The sequence below is a fragment of the Myotis nattereri genome, assembly GCF_964212035.1.
Source record: "Myotis nattereri genome assembly, chromosome: 11".
NCBI lineage: Eukaryota > Metazoa > Chordata > Mammalia > Chiroptera > Vespertilionidae > Myotis > Myotis nattereri.
In genome coordinates, this window is record NC_138086.1 from 2,283,138 (window position 1) to 2,306,278 (window position 23,141).

The following is a 23,141-nucleotide window of genomic DNA, read 5'->3' on the forward strand; positions in this document are numbered from 1 at the left end:
CACACCTTCTGGGCCAGGAGATGGGACTTGCACAGCCACTCCTCAGCACTGATGGCTTGCAGGTGCTACTTCAGCTCAGCCCGCAGGCTCTGCTTGGTGTGCTCACAGCTGCCACCGCCGCCATTTGGGGAGACAGGCTGCCCTCCGCCAGCTCGCATCCCTTGCCCAGAGGCTCACCACACACGCTGCCCACAGGCCTGGAGCAGCCTGGGCGGGGCGGGATGCCAGCATGTGCTGCTCACCTGCCCGCAGCGGACAGGGCAGGGCAGGGTGGAACGCCTGCCCTCAGCCACTCGGCACCTGTGCACGTGCGTGCTGCCCACAGGCCTGCCATCTTTGTCGGGTTAATTTACATACTCACTCCTGATTGGCTGGTGAACATAGCGGAGGGACGGTCAATTTACATGTTTCTCTTTTATTATATAGCAGTGGTTCTCAACCTTCCTAATGCTGCGACCCTTTAATACAGTTCCTCATGTTGTGGTGACCCCCAATTTCATTGTTACAAATTGAACATAATTAAAGCATAGTGATCAATCACAAAAACAATATGTAATTATATATGTGTTTTCTGATGGTCTTAGGCGACCCCTGTGAAAGGGTTGTTCGACCCCCAAAAGGGTTGCGACCCGCAGATTGAGAACCGCTGTTATATAGGATAATTACGTGTAATTTTATTTATCCTATTTTATTTTCCTTCCTATTTCTTTTGTTGTTTACCTTCTGCCATGTAGATAATATTCCAGTTTGGTTTTATGGGGCTCAGAGATAGGTATATTCACTGTTTCTAGCTCTTCAGGCTTTTCAGAAAGAATTCTGACCTGCATATTTCTAATTACACTTCAAGAATGAGACTAACTCTCTTGACTTAGAAGGGCAACTGAAGAGGTCTAACTTGTTCCATGTTTTATAATGTGGAGACCTAATTTAAGTTCATGGTTGCTTTTATAAAAGGCATGTGTTTACCAGAATCTGTACATATCTGAAAAAAAAAAGTCTGACAGGGAAGAGAAGGATCTTTGGGACAGCTTTGAGGCCTCATCTCTGAAAATTGTCAGAAAATGTGTCATAGAATATGGCTGTTTATTCAGACACCTTTTAATTAAAAAAATATATCAGATGTCCCTGAAATTTGCATTGGGAACACCAATTGCACAGTGAAAGCGGGCAGCTCTTGTTATGCACAGTGAAAGCGGGCAGCTCTTGTTATGAGCTCCTGGCCATGGCCTTGCTGTCTAGAGATGAATGGCAGGAGGCGGATCCACTTCTGCGAAGCCAGGCGCCTCCTCTTGTCACTCGCAGCAGCGGCTCCACGCAAACGGGACTAAAATAAACACTGCATTTAGATGACCCCAGGCCGCCGGGCAGCCAGAGTCACTCACAGAAATGGGAAACCGAAACGCTGATACCAGATATGAATTAATGGAAGTGGGACTGAGACAGTGTCTAATGAAAATAATTTGAAAAATGATTTGGAGGTTGAAGCTGGTGTTCCTTCCCGGCCACCGCCCGCCGCCCAGCGCTCTCAGGGCCTCGCGGAGGCCGGCAGAGAAAAGGCTCATTTGGGTCCTTGCCTGTGGCTGGGAAACTGGACAAAGGGCTTTTCGTGGGAGCCCAGGCCTGCGTGCGGCAGGCTGGCCTCCCAGCTCCTGGGGCTCTGCCCACTTTGCCGTGGAGGCTGAGGCTGTGCTGCCTGCCCCTCACACAGCGTGTGGGAGAGCAGGCCCGGCCGGCCAGGTGTGGGCAGTATGTGCAGCCCGGCCCCGAGCTCCCGTGGGGGTGGGCAGGGGGCGCTCTGTGCAGGTGGGCAGGGGCCCCGAGCTCCCGTGGGGGTGGGCAGGGGTGCGCGTGAAAGGACCCCGGAAGCTCTCTGGCTGCCAGACGCCAGCCAGGAGCGCGGAGGTGCATGGAAGGCCCCGGCCCCTCTCAGGATGCAAATGTGCGGCCGGAGGTTTCTCTCTCAGTCCCGCTGCGTCCGCACCGTCCTCGCTCACATCTCTCTTTACGAGTAAACGATAATTAACGGGAGCGGCTTGTCATGCTGAGACACGCGCTGCTTCACAGTCTGAGGTTTTGTGAAGCAGAACCTGGCTCCAGTTCAGAAGGGCCTGCCGGACCTCGCGGCGGGCGGGAGCAGGCGTGTGGGCGCGGCCTCCCGGGGGCTCGCTCCGCTGGCTGCTCTGCGCTGGGAAAGCAGCGAGCGCTGCGGGCGGGAGCGCGGGTCGGGTCGCAGTGAGCCCGAGCGGGTAGCCTGCCGATCTCCACCCTGACCACGAGCGCTCAGCCCCGCACACAGTGCTAGACTCCTGCCTGCTTTACACACTTCGCGTGCAGCTGCCAGATGTTTGGCTCAGACCCGCCAATTAAATAAGTTGCACCTCCAGAAGCACAGAGCGCTGGGGGAGGCCGCTCGGGGGGCCTGGGCCTCTGGTTCTCCCCGTGCGCTGGGAGAAGTAGATGCCGGGACTGGCCGTCATTTAGAAAATAACCGAAAATGCTAGAATGTGAAGGTGCAGAGATGCACTTTGCAACATGTCAGCTGTTGGGAGACGTTGGATTTCTAGGAGATCCCGAACCAAGTGAAAGCAGGACCCTAAATGGACATTGACGACCTTCTCTTGAGGGCATTTTCCAAACATTGGCATTCACACCTCGCAGGCTGTGGGGAGGAGGCAAGGGGGGTCACCTCAGAACAATGGCAAGCACCCCCACTGGCCCCGAGGGCTTCCGTGCTCAGCACCAAGATGGGGAGATGGGGAGCGGGTTCACACCAGGGCTTTGAGCACAGTCGGCCTCACAGGAACACGCTGCCCACATGCACCCCACGTGGCCCCTGAAACCCAAGCGAGGAAGTTAGCGTAGGGAAGGAAGCTCACGTCCTCACTGGAGGAACCCGCCGTGTTCTCCGTCCTCAAAGGGCTCCCACAGTTAAAATCCCAGGAGTTTACAGCGACATGCTGGAGAGGAAGGAGCGTGAGCAAAGGGCGGCTGAAAGGATGGACAAGTAAACCCGGAGGGTCCAATGACGAGACCTAGAACATAAGTTTAAGTATTTTCATCTGCTTAAAGGAATCTACAAGAGGGAGGTAAAATATGAACCAGAGATTAAGAGCCTCAAAAATATTAAAACAATAGAATTTTTAGATGGAAGATAAAATAGAAAGTTTAAACTCAAGAAATGAGTATAAAAGCAGATTAGAAATAGTTGAAGCGGGAATGAGTGAACTAAAAGGTAGAACTGGAGAAATGTCCAGAATGCAGCCTAGAGCAGTGACGGCGAACCTTCTGAGCTCGGCGTGTCAGCATTTGAAAAATCCTAACCTAACTCTGGTGCTGTGTCACATATAGAAATTTTTTGATATTTGCAACCATAGTAAAACAAAGATTTATATATTTGATATTTATTTTATATATTTAAATGCCATTTAACAAAGAAAAATCAAGCAAAAAAGTGAGTTCGCCTGTCACCTCTGACACGCGTGTCATAGGTTCGCCATCACTGGCCTAGAGCGATAAAGAAAAGAAATGCATGAATTTTAAAAGTAAGGAGTCTTAGAAGACAAGGCACGACCACCTCATATACATTTAACAGGAGTCCCGGGCAGGACAGGTGTCGAGAGGCGCTACCTGAAGATACAACGGCTGAAAATGTATGTCACCTATGGAAATACCTATTCTCAAACTCAGTACGTCTATTGGAGTGACACATTTCCAATCTGCGTCCATAACAGACAGGCCGCGCAGACAAGGGAGGGTCTTAATGCAGGCGAGGCGAGGGGACGGCCATCCAGCTGGAAGGAGCGGGCCTGGGTGGGCTCCCAGCGGCCGAGTGAACCAGACGGTGGGGAGAAAAGCCTTCCTACTTCTGAGGGGAAATAGTTGTCAACCTAGAATTACACTGAGAAAATGTCTTTCAAAAATGAGGACTTAAAAAGAGTTGAAGCCGAAACCAGTTTGGCTCAGTGGATAGAGCGTCGGCCTGCGGACTGAGGGGTCACAGGTTCGATTCCCGTCAAGGGCATGTACCTGGGTTTTGGGCACATCCTCAGTGGGAGATGTGTGGGAGGCAGCTGATCAATGTTTCTCTCCCATCGATGTTTCTGACTATCCCTCTCCCTTCCTCTCTGTAAAAAATCAATAAAATATATTTTTTAAAAAAAGAGTTGAATAAAGATACTTTCAAAAAAAATGAGCTTGTCACCAATGGATCCTCATTTAAGTTCATTCAAAAAGATTTCCTACAGACAAAAGAAAAGAAGCCCCGAAGGAAGATGTGAGATGCAGAAGGAACAGTGAGCAAAGGGAGCAGCCGCTGTGGACGTGGGTCCAGCCCGCGATGCCCGCGGGGTGCGCTCCGTGGAGGCAGCCACCGCCATGCGGCGGGCCGGCGGCAGGACGGGGCTTGCAAGTGGGGCCTCGGACGAGGGCTCGCTTCTTGTGGACGAGCGGAGAAAAGGGTTTCCTGAGGTGGGATCCGCTCCTGGCGAAGACGGGGTGCAGACGGGAAACAAGGACTGAGCCTGCGAGGCTCAGGGGGAGCAGCAGGGCGCGGGGGCCTGGGCGGCAGGGGCGCTGCTGCGGGAGATGCTGGCCAACAGCGTCCGCTGCGCCCCCCGCACACACCTAGAATTATACTGAGAGAAAAGGGCTTTCAAAAACGAGGACTTAAAAAGAAGTGTTGAATAAAAATACCTCGGCAGCCGCCACCCTGATCATCCGCAGCCACCACACCGTCGGGCCCTCCTCCAGCAAAAAGAGTGCCATTCGACGGAGGCCCGGGTGGTGTCAGCACTTTACAGCAATAAAGTATTTTTCATTAAAGCATGTTGACTGTTTTTCCGACACGATGCTGTCGCACACGTAACAGAACACGGAGTGTAAACATAGCTTTGTACGCACCGGGAGACGGAAGCGCCTGGGACTCCCTTTTTGTGACACCCGCTTAGTTGCGGAGGCTGGACCCGGCCCGGGGATCTCTGATGCACACCCAGAGCGCAAACCTTACACAAAATGATGACTTAGACCTTATTGGAATTTTAAAAAGCCGAACCACAAATTGCGATGAGGTCGTGGCAGCCCGTATGCCGACAGTGTTCGTGGGGGGTAATTAAAGCAACAGGAAGAGCCAGCCCAGCAGAAAAGCGGGCAGAGCAGAGGAGAATGCCTGTGAGAGGAAGCCGAGGTGAGCAGGGTGCTCGCCTGGTTAGCAATGGAAAGGGGGCAGGGGAAGCCCCAGGAGATACAATGCCGCATCTACCAAGTTGGCAAAGGTGATTGAGTCTGACAGTGAGGCTCTGGGCGATAGAAACTCTTAGAGAAACTCAGGGACATGGACAACAGGTGTGCTTGCCTGGGACGGACAGGGACAACAGGACTGCTTGCCTGGGACGGACAGGGACAACAGGACTGCTTGCCTGGGACGGACATGGACAACAGGTGTGCTTGCCTGGGACGGACATGGACAACAGGTGTGCTTGCCTGGGACGGACAGGGACAACAGGTGTGCTTGCCTGGGACGGACATGGACAACAGGAGTGCTTGCCTGGGACGGACATGGACAACAGGTGTGCTTGCCTGGGATGGACATGGACAACAGGACTGCTTGCCTGGAACGGACATGGACAACAGGAGTGCTTGCCTGGGACGGACATGGACAACAGGAGTGCTTGCCTGGGACGGACATGGACAACAGGAGTGCTTGCCTGGGACAGACAGGGACAACAGGTGTGCTTGCCTGGGACGGACATGGACAACAGGACTGCTTGCCTGGGACGGACATGGACAACAGGAGTGCTTGCCTGGGACGGACATGGACAACAGGACTGCTTTCCTGGGACGGACATGGACAACAGGAGTGCTTGCCTGGGACGGACATGGACAACAAGAGTGCTTGCCTGGGGAGGGGCGGAGGGTAAAGGGGGATAAATGGTGATGGACCCGGACTTCACTTGGGGTGGCGATCACACAATATAGTGTCAGGTGATGTGTTCTTAAACGTGCACCTGAAACCCGTGTAATTTTGTTAGCCAGTGTCACCCCAATACATTCCATTAAAATAATCAAATGCATCACTTTTTTAAAGAAACACTTACAAGCTGACGGTTGGAGGGTCACTGATGTCATCACTTTGGGACTCTGTGTCCAGGGGACTCCACGGGAGGAAACCTCCTGTGTGGGCCCGAGACGGCAGTCCCTGGACAGGCAGGAAAAGGAGAAATAGCCCGGTGTCCACTGAGCCGGACAGCTGGCTGGTAATAGCCACGCGGCGTGGACACGACACCCACAGGGACATTCTGAACAAAGGAGCCCCAGACACAGGTCGGGGGGGAGCCAGTCAGAGAGGAACATGCTTAAGTTCAAAATAAGCAGCAGACACGGGTGAAAAGTCCAGAAAAAGAACCGATCTACCCAGAATTCGGGGTGGGGAGTGAGTGGGGCCACAGAGCTTGTAGTGGTCGGCAAACTCATTGGTCAACAGAGCCAAATATCAACAGTACAACGACTGAAATTTCTTTTGAGAGCCAAATTTTTAAAACTTAAACTATATAGATAGGTACATTGTTATTAACTTAATTAGGGTACTCCTAAGGCTTAGGAAGAGCCACACTTAAGGGGCCAAAGAGCCGCATGTGGCTGGCGAGTCGCAGTTTGCCGACCATGGGTAGGGTATCAAATGTGATTGCTTTTTTATTATTGAATTAATTGAGATGAAGTACAAATGTAATTATGTTTCATTTCTTTTTCAGAGTGTGGGTATCATGGGCATTTGTTGTCTTATTCTTTGTAACCAACACATATTTTATAAGTCCTCCTCGGTATCTAATATTTCATTAAATGCAAGTATAAATTATATATTTGAATTACAAATTAACAAGAAAAATTCTCTAACTATCAAGAGGAAGTCATGGTGGCCTTGGCTGGGTGGCTTAGCTGGCGGGAGTGTCATCCTGTGCACCAAGAAGGGTGTAGGGTTGCTCCCCGGGTGGGGCGCATATAGGAGGCAACTGATGGGTGCTCCTTTCACGTTGATGGTTCTCTCTCACTCTCCCTCTCAAATTAATAAAAGACAGGTCCTCAGGTGAGGATTTAAAAATGAGAGAGAGAGAGAGAGAGAGAGAGAGAGAGAGAGAGAGATTCATCGTGAGTTGGCCAGGGACATCCTCCCAGGAGCACGATATGTATTGAATTGAATGGTGTTTTATACACATGCAAGCAAATGCACATTTGTTTTTTCTACCAACACGACTTTGCTGTATCTCAGCAGAGTGGGCCTTGGTTACTTGTGTTGCTGGGTTGTTGTAGGAGCTAAGGTGGCCTCTTCAAATGGGGCTCCTCCAGGTGGGGTGGCTCTGCATGGAGGCTGCTGTCTGCCATGACCTCCCTTTGATGGTCAGAGGGCACAGCACTCAGGGACACGGTGGTCAGAGGGGTGAGCCAGGTGCTGGGTCTGCGGGGTGAGCCGGGTGCTGGGTCATGGTGTGAGCCGGGTGCTGGGTCATGGTGTGAGCCGGGTGCTGGGTCATGGTGTGATCCTGGGGACCTGGTTTCTGGGCCCAGACTCACTGCTGCAGAACTCACCATCCTCTTGCCCATGTGGGGGCATCGTTCTCGGAAAGCCCTCCTCTCATCCTGTGTCAGAGGCAAACTAGGGAGGATCTGCCAAAGCTGAATTGCGAGAGGAGAGGGAGGCACCCGACTCCCAGGAGGGCCGGTCATCGGGCCTGGTTCCCAGTGAGCATGTCATGAGGACTGTCATTTTGTTCTAAAATAAGACCTCGCTGTTGGCAGCCACATCCCATCATTTCTCCCAGCAGGTCTGGGTCTCCTGGGACGGCACCTTCTGCCTGGAGCGGGGAGGGGGGCCGGTCCTCAGGGCTCCCTCTTGTGGCTTGTGCCCAGCGTGGCGCTGGGACTGGGGTAGCGCAGGGAGGGCACGCCGTGTCCAGCAGAGGACAGGCCCCGCGCTAACCCTGTGCTTCTTCTTCCCGACAGCCAGCAACAAGGACAAACTGGAAAGGTCGTCGGGGCTGCGGATTCTTCAAGCCGGAGTGGGGTCGGTGAGTGGCGGGGGCTGCCCTGAGACGCGCCGGTGCGCGGCGTGCTGTCGGCGTGGAGGCCTGCGTCGCGGCCAGGGTGGTGGCCCCGTAACGTCGCGTGGCTGGGGCGGCTGGCTGGCTGGTGCCAGGTGAGCCGTCCGATGGTTGAGATGCTGGTGCCGGTGCCGGTGCCGGCTAATGTGACTGTTTTGGTGGCCTCTGAGGAAGCAGTCGTGAGTAAGAGAAACAGTGAAACCGTCAGAACACGCATACCTCCTTGCTTCGTCCACTGTGCACTAGTGGGCCGGGGAGGTGCCCTTCCCTCGGGGCGGGGGCGGGGGGGGTACTGTATCTCAGCCATTTTGGGATGTGTCTGTGGGGAGGCACTACAGGGCCGCGCTTCCACAGTAGGATGTGAGTCCGGGCAGCTCCGGCCAGGCGCGCTCCGCTGGTATCGGAAGGAGGCGCTTGACCTGACACTGGGTCAGCAAGTGCAGCTGACAGCGCCCGAGGCCCGCGGGGCGCGTCCTGGTCTCCAGGCAGCTGAACTGACTGCAGACGGAACAGCGCTGCTCCCTCTTAGAAGGGGTGTGGCCACTCTGAGTCCGCGTGGACCAAACCGGCCTTTGCCGTCGCTGTAGAAACTAGATTTCATGGCCTCGCCGTCTCGGACAATTGGCCATCGAGCAGCTGCCATGAGGGCTCCTGCTGATGGCTGAGACCCGCCACTTTCTTGGGGGAAATCTCCCCGCAGCCACAAGTCCTGCTCCCACACGAGAGCCTGTGTAACTGGCCGTTTTCACGACCAGCAGCTCCGCCCTGACGGGGAGCAGGCGTGCAGGGGCGGCTCTCGAGCAAGCACGGCGCCTGCCGCTTGTGCTCCTGTGACAGCGGGGACTGACAGAACCCGTCAGAGGAGGTGGGAGGGAAGGGGCCCCGGGACCGCCGGTGCCCACGGAAGGGCTGTTTCCACAGCACAGATATTTCTGGTGTCCAGGGCAGGCTAGGAGTGTGTCTGGATGTGAGGCTGGCCCTGCCAGGGAAGGGCAGGACTGGCAGGGGGTAGAGAGGAACCCATCTGGCAGCTGAACCGGGAGGGCCTCTTCTGGCTGGAAAGGAGCTCCCCTGCTTCTCAGGGGCTCGAGCAGTGGTTCTCAACCTTCCTAACGCCGCGACCCTTTGTTGTGGTGACCCCCAATGTCATCGTTACAAATTGAACATAATGAAAGCATAGTGATTAATCACAAAAACAATATGTAATTATATATGTGTTTTCCATTGGTCTTAGGCGACCGCTGTGAAAGGGTCGCGACCCACAGGTTGAGAACTGCTGCCCTAAAATGTCCAATCTGTGCTCACACGCTACCCTCAGGTCTGTGTGAATTTGTCATGCGATGTGCGTGGCGGTGGGCAGTGTGGCTCCGTGCCACGGGCACCATGGGAATGAGGGGCGGGGGCGGGTCCTAGTGGATGCCTGGGCACAGCTCCGTTTCCTGCCGGGCCCCACGTGGTCCTCTCCTGTCTGTGGGAAGATGCTGAGAGCGTACATGGCTCCTGTCAGAACCGGAATCCGGGATTTGGCGCTTTGCCGACAAGAACGGCTTTCACGCAGGCATGGGCCCGGTTGGTGCGCAGGGAGTGTGGGCAGTGATGGCCCCCTGACCGGGACTCCCACAAAGTTGGCTGAGACAGGTAGCCCGGCTCAAATGGTGCTGGTGGCCTGCGACCTGCCCGAACCCCCGGGGCCTCCATGGGGACAGCTGGGATTTCTGTAATGAAGACCTACTTTTAACCAGCGGCTGGCGGCAGCCTCCATAGCTTTAAAAACACATCTCGCCCTCCCACTCAATGTCACACTCCCAGAAGTTTATCTCAAGGTTCACCAGGCAAGAGAATGGGAAAAACGCAGCTTTGGGAAAAGCCCAAACTGATCTAAATGTAAAAGCATAGTAAGGTAACTAATCACATTGTATTAGCCAAATAAACGGAATTCAATGATTCTGGTAAAAGTCGGATGAGGCCCTGGCCAGGGCACATTCCAGGTGGCAGGTTCAGTCCCCTGTCAGGTGTGTGCAATGTTTCTCTCCCACATTGATGCTTCTCTCTCTCCCTTCCCCTCTCTAAAATCAACAAAACAATAAACTATAAAGAAAGACGTCTGAACCATAATGGCAAAGGCAGCCACGGAAACTGTCCACAGCGATGAGGCTCAGTCACCACGCCCAGACCTGAGGCTGGTCCTGGGGGGGTGGGGGGAGGCCAAAGCAAGTTCTCTCCTTTTCTAATATTTTCTTGAGCATATTCTTTACCTTTTCATTTTGAAATCCTTATAGACTCACAGGAGGCTGTGAGCGCGGTGGGTGTGCTGTGAACACTGCCCACAGCACCCCCAGGGCTCGTGCCCGTGACGGGGCGATCGGCGTGTGCGGTCTGTTATTTATCTTTAATGCCACTTTTAATAAAAATCGTGCAACCAAAGTAAATCAGCACATATTCAGGTTGACACACTGAGGATGTGAGAGGAACCCCGCCCTGGGTGGGAGCCCCGGCCCAGTGGGCAGAGCCATCTCCTCCCTCCCCTGAACTGCCCTGTCCCTGAGAGAACACCCGCAGTCACCTCAGCGGGCTCTGATTTCCGGCCTGAAGGGCACCGGCAGACGTGTAAGTGACCAAAGATCCCTGGACCTTAGACCCGCGGCCCATCCGGGAGCTGAGGAGCTGGAGCTGGGTGTGGACGGAGAGTGGACAGCGGCGGAGGGCAGCTCTGGGCCAGAAGGTGGCGGGAGATGGAATGAGACAAGGTGACGCCATGGGATGTGCCCACAAGGGCCTGGAAACCTGTGGAGAAGGAGCTGCGGGACGGGCACCTCCCTGGTCACACCCAGGACCCTCTGTGCCACCCCTGGGTGCTCCCACGGCAGCACAGGACACCAGCAGGCACAGATCCCCTGATGCCCAGGAAACCATGGGACAGCTTCCCAGAAACAGGCACATTGGATGCATCCCAGGTGGCCCCCAGTTCAAGACGCTGACGGCACCCCACCCAGGGCCCATCCAGGGACCTGGCGGCCTCGGCCAGCTCCGAAGACAGAAGAGCCGCCTGCTCTGTCCTAGCCCCTCCCTCCGCACCGTGGGCTCCATGCTGTGGGCTTCACACGTGGGCTCCATGCCGTGGGCTCTGCACTGTGGGCTCTGCGCTGTGGGCTCTGCAGTCTGGGCAGACCCACTTCCCCTCCCTGTGCGTTGCGCAGTCACCTTTATTGTACTCCAACCTGCATTTCTTGACGGACAAAACTGAACCTGTTTCTCCTAAACGCAGAACATGCACCTAAGGGAAGCTGGTTCCTGTGCTTTAAGAGGCAAATCTGCGTGGAGCTGCGTTAAAATATTTACAGCCGCCACCCTGGAAGGTTCTATGCTCACCCACCGACGTCTCCCATGGGGAAGGCAGGCCAGGGTCACTGAGACCCTGGGTCACTTCTGACCTTCGCTGGAGGGGTGTCACTCTGTTTTCCTGTTTCTCAAAAGTGAAGAAAATCACACCAAGTATGTTGGCTGTGATGAACTGCCTCGCCACGCCGCGACCGTGACTTTATTGGGAGACACTGAGTGAGGCCCGCGCCACGTGGCTGGGGTCTCTGTGCAATACCTTTCTGTGACTGGCAGGCAGGAGGGCTCTGTGGGAGGCAGCAGTTGCTATAGTGACAAGTTCCATCTTATTCAGCATCAGAATAAATGGCCACGTAAAATGAAACGTGATGTCTGCACCCCTGCCCGCCCAGCCCTTCCTCGCATCTTCCCCGGTAGTTTACAGAAACACGCAGCAGGCATGCCTCCCTCCGGCCCGGCTGCGCCTGCCTGGGACTGGGTGGTGCCCGAGGACCCGAGGGACGTCCCAGCACAGTGAGCTGGTTCCCGCCGCCCACAGAGCCGGCGGCTGCGGGCTGGGGGGCGCTCCAGACGCCTCTTCCAGCTCTTCGGCCCTACGACCGGGAATGGCTGGGGGTGAGGAGCGCGGAGGGCATGCGCTTCTGAACCAGCCAGGGCCGGCCTGGCCCCCGTGAGGCAGACGCAGTCGCAGACCAGGACACACACGAGAGGCTGAGTGACGGAGCGGGCGTCCAGCTCGGGCCGTGCCCTCGCCCTAAACTGCCCCACGCAGGCTTTGGAGAGAGAAAGGCCGTGAGCTCTGCCTCATGGAGGCTCCCGTCACTGGAGTGGGACTGGCTCCAGGTGGTGGGTGCAGCCGGGGGCCGGGGGACCCAGGCAGGGCCAGCCCAGGAACAGGACCTCCCGTCCCCAGAGACTAAAGGTGGACAAGCCCACGCCTGGGGTGTGTCCTCCAGGTCCGACCGCACTTCCTGTTTCAGAGCACACTTTGTAATCCCAGATCAGGGGCGCCTCGGAACCGCCTGCAGCGGGAGCCCCCTTTGCCCATGCGACGGCACCTGCTCCCGGGCGGGGGGGCGCGAGCTGCTGAGGTCAGCTTGCAGACACGGAGCTGCACCCTGTGTCTGAGAAGAGGACCTAGTTACATGGCTGATGAGGCTTCTGTGGGTACAAACCATTGGATGGCAGCACCAGGGTTTTTGAGAGCAGAAAGCAAAAGGAATATTTTTAAGAAATAACTTTCTCCCCTTCACAAGCTCTCAGAATTAATGCTGCACTAAAATATCGGACTCTCTCCTGGGTGGCACCAGGCACAGCCCTGCGCTCACAGGAAAGGGCTCACCTGGGGTGACTGGCGTGCAAAGTCCGCCCTGGGTCCCCGCGTCTCCCACCGGAAGCCATTCTCCTCCAAGTTGTTCACGGAAAGTGTCTTGGTTGTCGAATGAAGCTCCGGTTCTCAACCAGAGAGTCCTCTCGTGCTGAGCCTGTGTGGTCAGTCACAGCCTCGCAGGCCGTAAGCAAAGGAGAAGGGGCGCGTGTGAGTCAGCTCACCGGGCCGGCGGCCCAGGGACGTGTGCTGCGGCTGTTCCCCGAGAAGGTCCCCGACAGAGAAGCAGCGAACCGTGCGCGTCACCTGTGGGCCTCGGCGCAGTGTTTCACGTGGGCCGGTGTTACAGCGCGGGCGGCAGCCTCACGGGCGGGCTCAGGGAGCTGAGGCAGGTTCTAGTGGAGCAAAGAGACAAAGGAGAGAAAGAACCGCAGACGAACAGCTACCTGGCGCTTTTATGGACGGGACTCCCTTCCGAACAATAACATCCCCCCCGTGCCTCCGTGCCCCTGGCCCCATCCCTGCTGCCCCACCCCCACCCCTGTCCTCCCACCCCCGGCGCCCCCGCTCCTGTCCCTCCGCTCCAGACTCAGCCATCAGCAGCTCTAGCATTAAAGGTAAGGTCTAGTCACGCAGGGGTGGGCAGACTTTCTGACTCGAGGGCCACAATGGGTTCTTAAACTGGACCGGAGGGCCGGAACAAAAGCATGGACGGAGTGTTTGTGTGAACTAATATAAATTCAAAGTAAACATCATTACAGAAAAGGGTACGGTCTTTTTTTTTTTTAGTTTTATTCATTTCAAACGGGCCGGATCCGGCCCGCGGGCCGTAGTTTGCCCACGGCTGGTAGTGTGTACGTAAACTTTTCCTTTTACTGTACATTTCATTTCCTTTGTGAAATGGTCATTTGCACGTCATGTCCTTTTTGCTTTTAAAGTGTTGTTTATAGATGAAACAGTGCGTTAGACATGGACTGTGCATAAGAGGGGAAAACAGGGACCCTGTGAGTTCTGGGGCGGGCTCGTTCATGACATCACATCTACGAGAGCCAGGGCCCACTGCACGCGCTCGTTTCCTACGCCTCCTCCCAGGGACAGCAGACAGGGCTCGCAGCGGACATGCCCCTCGCAGCCTGGAGGCTGGGCGTCCGGGTGGGTGGCTCATTCCTCCCAGGCCTCTCTCCTGGGCCTCAGACAGCCACCCTCTGCCTGGTCCGCATTGGATCAGGCCCACCTGGCAACCTCATCAGAGTAATCACCTCTGCAAAGGCCCGAGCTCGGCCCCGGCCTGTGCGCTCAGTGGTTAGAGTGGTGGCTGCACGCCCATGGACTGCAGGTTTGACCCCCAGCCCCCGTTTGGGGTGCATACGGAGGCAACCAATCACTATGTCTCTCTCACATTGATGTCCCTCCCTCTCTCCCTTCCACTCTCTTTAAAAAGCATTGGGAAACATATTCTCAGGTGAGGATTAAATAAACAAATAAGTAAATATTTTTAACAGGCCCCATCTCCAAAAGACAGTTTTGCATTTTGAGGTGCTGGCAGCTTGCACTGCAGCATACGGATTTGGGGGACACAGGCAGCCCACAGCACCGATCTCGTGAGGCCTGCCTGTCAGTGCCTCCTCTAAGGCTCCTCTACCATCGGCTCCAGGAGACAGTGCGTGGACAGCCACCTTCTCAGAAATACACTCTGTCAGACGACAAGTGGGAAAGTGAGAAGCTCTATCAGGCCATCCAAGGAGATAAAAAACGAACAAGCAAACAGAAACATAAAACTTAGTGTACAGCTGTAGAAGCATAACGGGACCGTTTTGTCCAAAAGACCATCAAATCCATGGTTTGATCTGCAATAAAGTAAAAATTACACACCATGTTCAGGTGAAAGGCCCTGGCCGTCCAAGGAGCAGGGAGGTGGGCCGTGGCCGCTGACCAGATCCCCTTGAATGGCTGTGTGTGTGTGTGGGGGGGGGGGGTGAGCCAGCTCCTCTGGCAATGGGAGGTGATGGCCTGTAGCGTGGGGTCCCTAGAAAAATCCTTGGCATTAAAACAACATAAATGGTGTTGCGATTTTATTGCTTGGCAAAGGGTTGTGTGTTTCTCTGCAGCTTACTTGTGAGGGAGCCTTTTCATCTTGGTGGGGCAGGTGGGCTAATACATTTATTTTAGAAGCGTCCGCCCACAGCAGCATAGAAAGGACTGACTGTTGAACTGCTGATTCACAGATCACCTCTAAGCGAATGCAGGCAAATGCTGGCCCTCAAAGCCCTGCGAATAGACAATGTTCAATTTTTAATTTCCATCCCATCCCAGATTATGGGGATGAAAAACAATATTTAATCCCTCGTTAACACATGAATAAGCGGAAGCCATAATTTTCAACCAGACAATAACAGGATTATCTCAAGAACTGTCAGTTTATGTGAAAATAGTATGTTGCCCAAATTTTCATAAAAATTAGCAGCGGAAAATATTCAAGATCAGAGCGATGGGAAGAGGAAAGCCGGCCTTCCTGGTAATAAATATTCATATTTGTCTGCTCAGGAGATGAAAATCTAATCAAGGGGCTATTGATGCGCCGGCTTTTTTCCTTTCCACCCAAGATGTTTCATCTAAATCGGGTTGGATATGGAAATTAGTCTCACGGGCCTCAGGCCGCGGCCGGGTGTCCCCTCAGATGTCGTCCTGGCCACCCCAGGTGACAAGCTCCCAGATGTGGGAAGATACCCCTCACTTCACTCAGTGTCCTAAGCGTTTCACGGGATGGAGCATTTGGGGCCCTGCTTTTTTTAAATGGAAAAACAACATCATTTCATGCCAGTTAACTCCTAGCTCCTGCAGAGTTAAAATCATCTGTGTTTCTCATTTTGTTGACAATTACCATAAATCAAAAGATACTCTGCATGAAGCTTAATGAAATATGTATGATTTTAGAAAGAAAAGATGATGAAGGCAAGATGTTCCTATTTCTGTGTGTGCATCCATGTTGTGTATGTGTGTATATATAACATGTGTATATGTACACGTGTGTATGTATGTACATGTGCATTGTGTATATATGTGTACGTGTGTTTACACGTCCAGGTGTGCATCTGTATGTGTGCATCCATGTGTGTACATGCTTATGAGTATGTGTTTGTACGTCCATGTGCATGTGAGTGTGTGCATGTGTGAGCATGTATGTGTGTGCCCGAATGTGTATGCATGTGTGTGCAAGTGTGCATCCATGTGTGCATGGGTGCTTGTGTGTGTGTGTTCCTATTTCTTGAAGGCTGTACTTTCCCTTCACATCAGCAGGCGTTTGAGACACAGCTCCACGGCCACTCATTCGTAAACAGGTGCAGGAGGCCCATCCAGGTGCTGTCCTTAGGGCATGGAAGTTCCAGGTCTTGAGAATCCCCTCGGTGCTCAGGGCCTGCAGGCTGCCAAGGGGAGTGGAGCCTCCTCTGGCTACACATACAAATTCCCTGAGAGCAAAAACAAGACCTGCTCGTCCCTGGCCCGCAAAGGACCAAGTGCAGCAGCCGCACACCAGCCACGGCACCGCGGCGTGGCCTCCCTGCAGACACATCCTGTCCGTCCGCTGCTATGTCTGAGCAGGACACTTACACTGCCGCGCATGTGCAGGTGTGGCCTTCTGTCCATCACTTTATCCCCAACACCATGGCGCTCATTATGGGATGGTCTGGTCATTTTGGAAAAGCACCTGGAAATATTTGCTTTCTGAAGACAAAGCTTTCTGGATAGAAACCCTCTCCCGGCTCCTCTGGTCCGGCGGGGGCTGAAGGCCAGAGAAACGGGGCGGGCCTGGCGTTCCTCCCCTGCGCATTGTGCTCACGCGCACGCTCAGCATGTGTGGCTGGGGCTGGCGCTGAGGCCACACCCTCCTGCCCACGTCTCTGCACCAGCCAGCCCTCCCATTTGATACCGGGCCCAGAGACACCTCCTCCCTCCGGGCGGCGCCGGGCAGTGCTGAGACAAGGGACAGAGGCAGGAGGCAGGCGCCCGCGCAGAGGCGGAGCTAGCGTGTCTGTTGGGAGGAGACAGTCCTGCAGGCCGGCTGGCGCATCCCTCGGCCGCTGTCCTCTCTGGGCCCTGACCGCTGTCCCTCTGCCCGGTGAGACCTGGGAGAATTGCTCTGTGCGCTGCACTGCACCTGCCCTTTGACCCCGCCTCTGCTGCCCTCCGGGGCCTGGGGTCTCCAGTGCACGTGCAGTAAAAGGAGCGAACCCTGAACCAGCCATCAGGCTCTGGGCCCTCATCCCGGTGCTGCGCCAGGGCTCCCGAGGGCGGCCGCGCCCAGAGGGTGCAGAAACGGCGGAGACCACAGGGCCTTGGCGGCTGAGATGGCCCACGGGCTGCCCTCTGCAGGCTGGCGGCCTGGGAAGCTGTAGTGCAAGTTCAAGTTCAAACCCAAAGGCTGAGAAACCAGGAAGCCGACGGGCCCCAACCCGAGTCAGAAGACCAAGCACTCAGCGCCCTGATGGCCAAGAAAGAGAAGGTGCACGGCCCAGATCAGCAGAGAGCGCCCCACACCTTTCTCTTCTGCTCAGCAGGTCGCCGAGGCCCACCATGGGAGGGTGACCCTCCTCACTTGTCTGTGGATTCCAGAAACACCACAGACACCCCCAGAAATGATGCTCACCAGCCACGTGGGCCCAGTCATGGTGACACAAAATTACCCCTCACCTCCCTGACATTGCCTTTCCTCCAGCTGCCTGTCCGTCAGACGCTCAGAGACTTTCTTGCTTCACCAGGGAGAAGGGTGGGAACTTGGATCCGATCTCATGCTGGGCTGTGTCCACAGCGGGCTCCAGGCTGGTGAGCTCCAGGGAACGTCCCTGTGGAGTGAGGAATGGGCTCTGAGCCTGAGGGAGGGTTTCCTGTGGCCTCCAAGGTGGTCTTTTTGGGAACTTGCTAACTTGCCCACGTTTCTGGGTTTCTGCAAAGAGTTTCCCCACCCGCCGTGGCCCTGCTCCCAGTGGCAGACGCAGAACAGCTTCTCCAGGGGAAGAGGCCCAGGCAGCCACTCAGGGGCAGTAGGCAGGGTGAGGGACCAGAGGACGAGGGCCTGGACCACGACTGGAGCACCATCTCCTGGTGACAGCGTCCATCCTGGACCATACCCAAGAGTGCCATCTCCCTGGTGACGGCGTCCATCCTGGACCATGACCTGAGCGCCATCTCCCTGGTGACGGCGTCCATCCTGGACCATGACCTGAGCGCCATCTCCCTGGTGACGGCGTCCATCCTGGACCATGACCTGAGCGCCATCTCCCTGGTGACGGCGTCCATCCTGGACCATGACCTGAGCGCCATCTCCCTGGTGACGGCGTCCATCCTGGACCATGACCTGAGCGCCATCTCCCTGGTGACGGCATCCATCCTGGACCACGACCTGAGCGCCATCTCCCTGGTGACGGCGTCCATCCTGGACCATGACCTGAGAGCACCATCTCCCTGGTGACGGCATCCATCCTGGACCATGACCTGAGCGCCATCTCCCTGGTGACGGCATCCATCCTGGACCATGACCTGAGCGCCATCTCCCTGGTGACGGCGTCCATCCTGGACCATGACCTGAGAGCACCATCTCCCTGGTGACGGCATCCATCCTGGACCACGACCTGAGAGCCATCTCCCTGGTGACGGCATCCATCCTGGACCACGACCTGAGAGCACCATCTCCCTGGTGCTGAGACGGGTGCAGTCTCCAGGGTTGGCGCGACTGTGGCACCTGAGAGACCTCGGCACAGAGAAGATGCAGTGTGATTGGCATTTTCTACACAAAGAGACAAAGAAGGACTTGACTCCCTCGGGCCTTCATTCCCGGGGTCTCCGTCAGGGGAGTGATGAATGAAAGGTCCCACAGGCAGGAGCAGGGACGGTGGCGGTGGGAGCTCCTGTTCAGGAATCAGGGTCGTAAATTCTGACCCTTGTCGAGGAGCTTGAGCAGAGCCAGCCAGAGAACTAGCTCAGCGAAGCTGGCCTGATCCAGCTGGAAGCCCCAATGGACCCCCAGCCAGACCCCCTGATAGACCCCCAGCCAGACCCCCTGATAGGCCCCCAGCCAGACCCCCTGATGGGCCCCCAGCCAGACCCCCAGCAAGACCCCTGGCTGAACACTACAGCTGGTCCCCAACCAGGCCCCAGAGTAGCTGTGCCCTCCTTCCTGGGGACCCGCTCAGAGGGCACCTCCTGACCTCAGGCAGGACACATGGCCAAGATTGCTGTGTCCGCTGTAGCCACTAGGGGTCACACTTACATCTTCTCCAGAGCTCATGGGATCCTAAATTAGGGTGTCTCCTCCGACCAGGATTGTCAGGAATTTGCTGGGATTTAAAGGATGGGTGGGAATGGGCAAGAAGAGGAGACACAGACGCCTAAGTCCCTGGGTGACCTGCACTCCAGGATCCTGCTCCCCAGACTTCAGTGACAGGATTAGCCGTGACTGTTTCCTAAGTCACACCGGAATTGGAATGTTCTCTCCCACATCAGGAAGATGACTGCAACCTGGAGCAAGGTTCTCCGAAAGGTGTTTCCCACCTGCTGCTGTAGTACCTGCAGCCAATGGGCCCCCTAGGACGCCTGTCTGCCAGTGTGCATGTGTGTGCTCACAGTGTACGCATGTGATCTTGTGTGAGCACTTGAGCCTGTGTGTGCATGAGCCTGTGTGTGTATGCCTGTGTGCATGTGCCCATGAATGTGTGTATGCAGGTGAGCCTGTGAGCATGTGTTGTATTTCAGCACGTACGTGTGTTGTGGTGAGCCTGTGAGTGTGTAAGCATGTGTGTGCCTGAGCATGTGTGTGCATGTGTGTATGAGCGGGAGCAGCTGAGGGGGACTGTGGGGATCAGTAGCAGGGGAGTCATAGAAGGGTGACTGAGAGTATGGATGCCCAGGTCGGGACATTCTTAGCATCTCAGAGTCCAGGCTGGCCTGTCCCCGTCTGGAACATCAGCCATCCATCTGCAGAGCCTCACGGAGACCGGCTGTGAGGTGTTCTTGAAGGTACCCACTCAGAGGCTCTACCGTGGGCAGATGGCGCCACTCAGGGGACCAGAGGAGGGAGTGCCAGCAGGCGGAAGGCTGGCTAGAGAGCAGGGCTGTCCCCCCTCTCCACGCTCCTTTTCTGAGTTTATCCCATACCCAGAGCCATCATCTAGGTTTATGACATGTGTCTACTCATCAAAGGAACACGTAAACTTTTTACTTACTTTGGCACTAAGTGTAGAGCCATGGAACACTCTTTTCAAGTGAAATACTTCGCAGGATTCTATAGAAAAAGTGACAAAGTGAGAGGCTCCGAGTCCATGGGCCCAGGGCCTTCCCTCCCAGCAGAGGCTTTTGCATACCTCCCGCATGTCAAGGGGCCATGCTGGGTGGCCCAGCCGGCACACTGAGTGCTAATTTGGGGGCCTGGCAAAGTGGAGGCACCAGGAAATGTTTGTAGGAACAACTGGATATTTCAATTCAAAATCATCTTGGCATCAAGGGGGAAATCAGAGCTTTGACTTCCTCACACTCATTTTGAAAGTCAATACTTAATAATGTTTAATTGCATGCAGTAGTGTGCTTAGGGGGTCTTGGGAGGTCTGTAATCTTTATTTGAAAGGCCTTTATTAATCTTAATTTTATGCTACATGGAGCCTAGTCTGAAAATGACTGGTGTTGTGGCAAGAATGGTGGATAAGTTGTTGGGAGGCCTGGCCTCACTGTTAACTCCCTGATAATTTTGAACTAGTCACTGACTCCTGCTTGCATCAATTTCCTCATGTCTGAGATGGGAACACTGGGTGGATGATACTTAATAACTCCTCCAGGTGGAATATTTATTCTCCACCAACATAGGAATCCTGTTTGTCTCAGATGTCTTTGTATCTTGAGCATCCAGTGCAATGACAGATGGATGGATGGATGGATGGATGGATAGATGGATGATGGATGGATGAATGATGGGTAGATAGATGGATGGACATATGTATGGATGATGGATGGATGGATGGATGGATGACGGATGGGTGAATGGATGGATAGGTAAATAGGCGGATGGATGGATGGATGGATGGATGGACAGGTAAATGCTGGGTGGATAGATGAATGATGGAGGATGGTGGATGGATGTATGGATGTATGGATGATGGATAGATTATGAATAGATATGGAGGATGATGGATGATGGGTGGATGGATGGATGGATGATGAATGGATGGATGGATGAATGGATGGATGGATGTTGGGTAGATTATGAATAGATAATGGAGGATGATGGGTGATGGATGGATAGATGGATGGGTGGGTGGATAGATGGATGGATAATGACTAGATTATGAATAGATAATGGAGGATGATGGGTAATGGATGGATGGGTGGGTGGGTGGGTGGATACTAGATGGTGAAAAAAAGCATTTTATGTTGGATGAGACAGCCTGGGCTCTTTTTTGCCCGGGTATCTATTAAACCTTCATTCATTTATCCCATAGTATTTTGTTACCTTCAAAAATGAGACGGAGAATGGAACATGGTTCTTTTTTTTTTTTTTTATCCTCACCAAGGATATGTTTAGAGAGAGGAAGGGAGGAAAGGTGGGAGGGATCAAACCCAGAAACGAGGTATATGCACTGACTGGGAATCAAACCAGTGAACTTTTGGTGTATGGGACACCGCTCCAGTCAACCGAGCCACCCGGCCAGGTTTCAGAGGGAGCACAGCCTCTCTGATTTCAGATGTGCGGCCTCCAGACCCTGAGAGGATAAGTGGCTGTTGCTTTAAGCCACCCAGTTTGCGGTGATTTGTAATGGCAGCCCCAGAAAATGGCTCCAGTTGGGCTGCAGACTATGTAGTGTCTGAGAGAAGAGATGGAAGGAAACCACAAATCCCCTGTGGGCTCTGGGGAAGCCGAGCCTGGAGCCACGGGCTGGTTCGAGGAGGTGGCCGGAGAGCAGGCTCCAGAGGCCAGGAAAGCCACACTCAACCAAGTCAGGAGCCAGGCAGGGAGCTCATGACGATCAGAGCGAGACACAGGGCTGAAAGGACACATGGTCCCTCGTCAGCCATCCAGCCACTAGACCTGCTCCCTATGTGACCGGCCTCCCCTCCTCCCTCACTCATTGCAGAAACCAGGACGCAGGTGTCTAATCTTACAAATTCCGCTTAAGAAGTTTGAGGACTCAGCTCTGGGACCTCACAGGGCGACATCACCACGAGCCACACACAGCGTTCCACCACCAGCACCTCCCCCGCGGTGGGAGCCTGGCGCTCCTGTCCCATGTCCCACACCCTCTGCTCTCCCCGCCCTCGGCTCCTCTCCTGCCCCTTTAACAATGGAGGGCCCTGGTTCCCTTCCCTCTGCAGCTCTCGGAACGAGCCACGTCGCTTTCATCCTCCTCCCGACTTTTAATAACCTCTGGGCTGTCCAGCTGTGCCTGTTCTAGACTCCAATTTTGACAACTATTGGCTGAATTGCCTGGTCAGTTCCATGAAAAAATAAAAATGAGCCCAACCAGCCCATTGCTGATGGAATCTACCAGCCAGTGCCATTCAAAGATCTCTCAAGTGGCCTGGTGTGGAGGGGCCACAGATGCAGCCATCATGTCTTATTCAGACCATGTGCTTTGACATCAATGTAGGAGCTGTCTGCTCCCTGCACAGAGCGACTATCTAGCTCCATCCCCTAATTACCACCACAAGTTCAGGGAGGGAGATATGAAAGCAGAAGATTCGAGATTAAAAGGCATCAGTAAGGCACAGGAACGAGATTTGCATAGAGTGACATCTAATTGCAAACCAGAAAGGCAGCCCCAGAGCTCATGGGGAGGGTCCCGGCCTGCTCGGAAGCACCCATACAGAACAAAGGTGAAGTCATGTGTGCCCCAAAGGTGAGCCCTGCCACTTGTAAAACATGCGGTGTGTGGATCTTCAAAGATGTTTGCTGACATAGCAGACATGGGATTCTGTTTGAAAATGGAGAGAGAGCAGGAGGGGTTGGGCAGCGCTGCTGCTCTGGGGTCATGTCCAGGTCATCTCCGGAGACATGCTGGCGGTGCAGGGCCTGGGTCTCCTGAGTTCAATCTTTTGCAGCTTGACTGTGTAAGCTCGACTGTATGTGTACAGCCCGACTGTATGTGTGCAGCCCAACTGTGTGCGGTCTGGCTGTATGTGTACAGCTTGGTTGTATATGTGTGCATCCCGACAGTGTATAGCCTGACTGTATGTGTGTGGCCTGGCTATATGTGTGTAGCCTGACTGTATGTGTGTGCCCTGGCTGTATGTGTGTGGCCTGACTGTATGTGTGTGGCCTGGCTGTATGTGTGTAGCCTAACTGTATGTGTGTGGCCTGGCTGTATGTGTGTGGCCTGGCTGTATGTGTGTAGCCTGACTGTATGTGT

General features: G+C 54.7%; 1 protein-coding gene across 1 annotated transcript in view; it reads left to right on the forward strand.

The window, feature by feature from the left end:
• The window catches only part of PTPRN2 (protein tyrosine phosphatase receptor type N2), a 477,757-nt gene that overhangs the window by 286,954 nt on the left and 167,662 nt on the right, over positions 1 to 23,141 (forward strand). Inside the window, exon 12 of the mRNA XM_081101859.1 lies at positions 7,993 to 8,057. Within this exon, the coding sequence (XP_080957985.1) occupies positions 7,993 to 8,057 (65 nt within the window). The remainder of the gene's footprint in view (positions 1 to 7,992; positions 8,058 to 23,141) is intronic.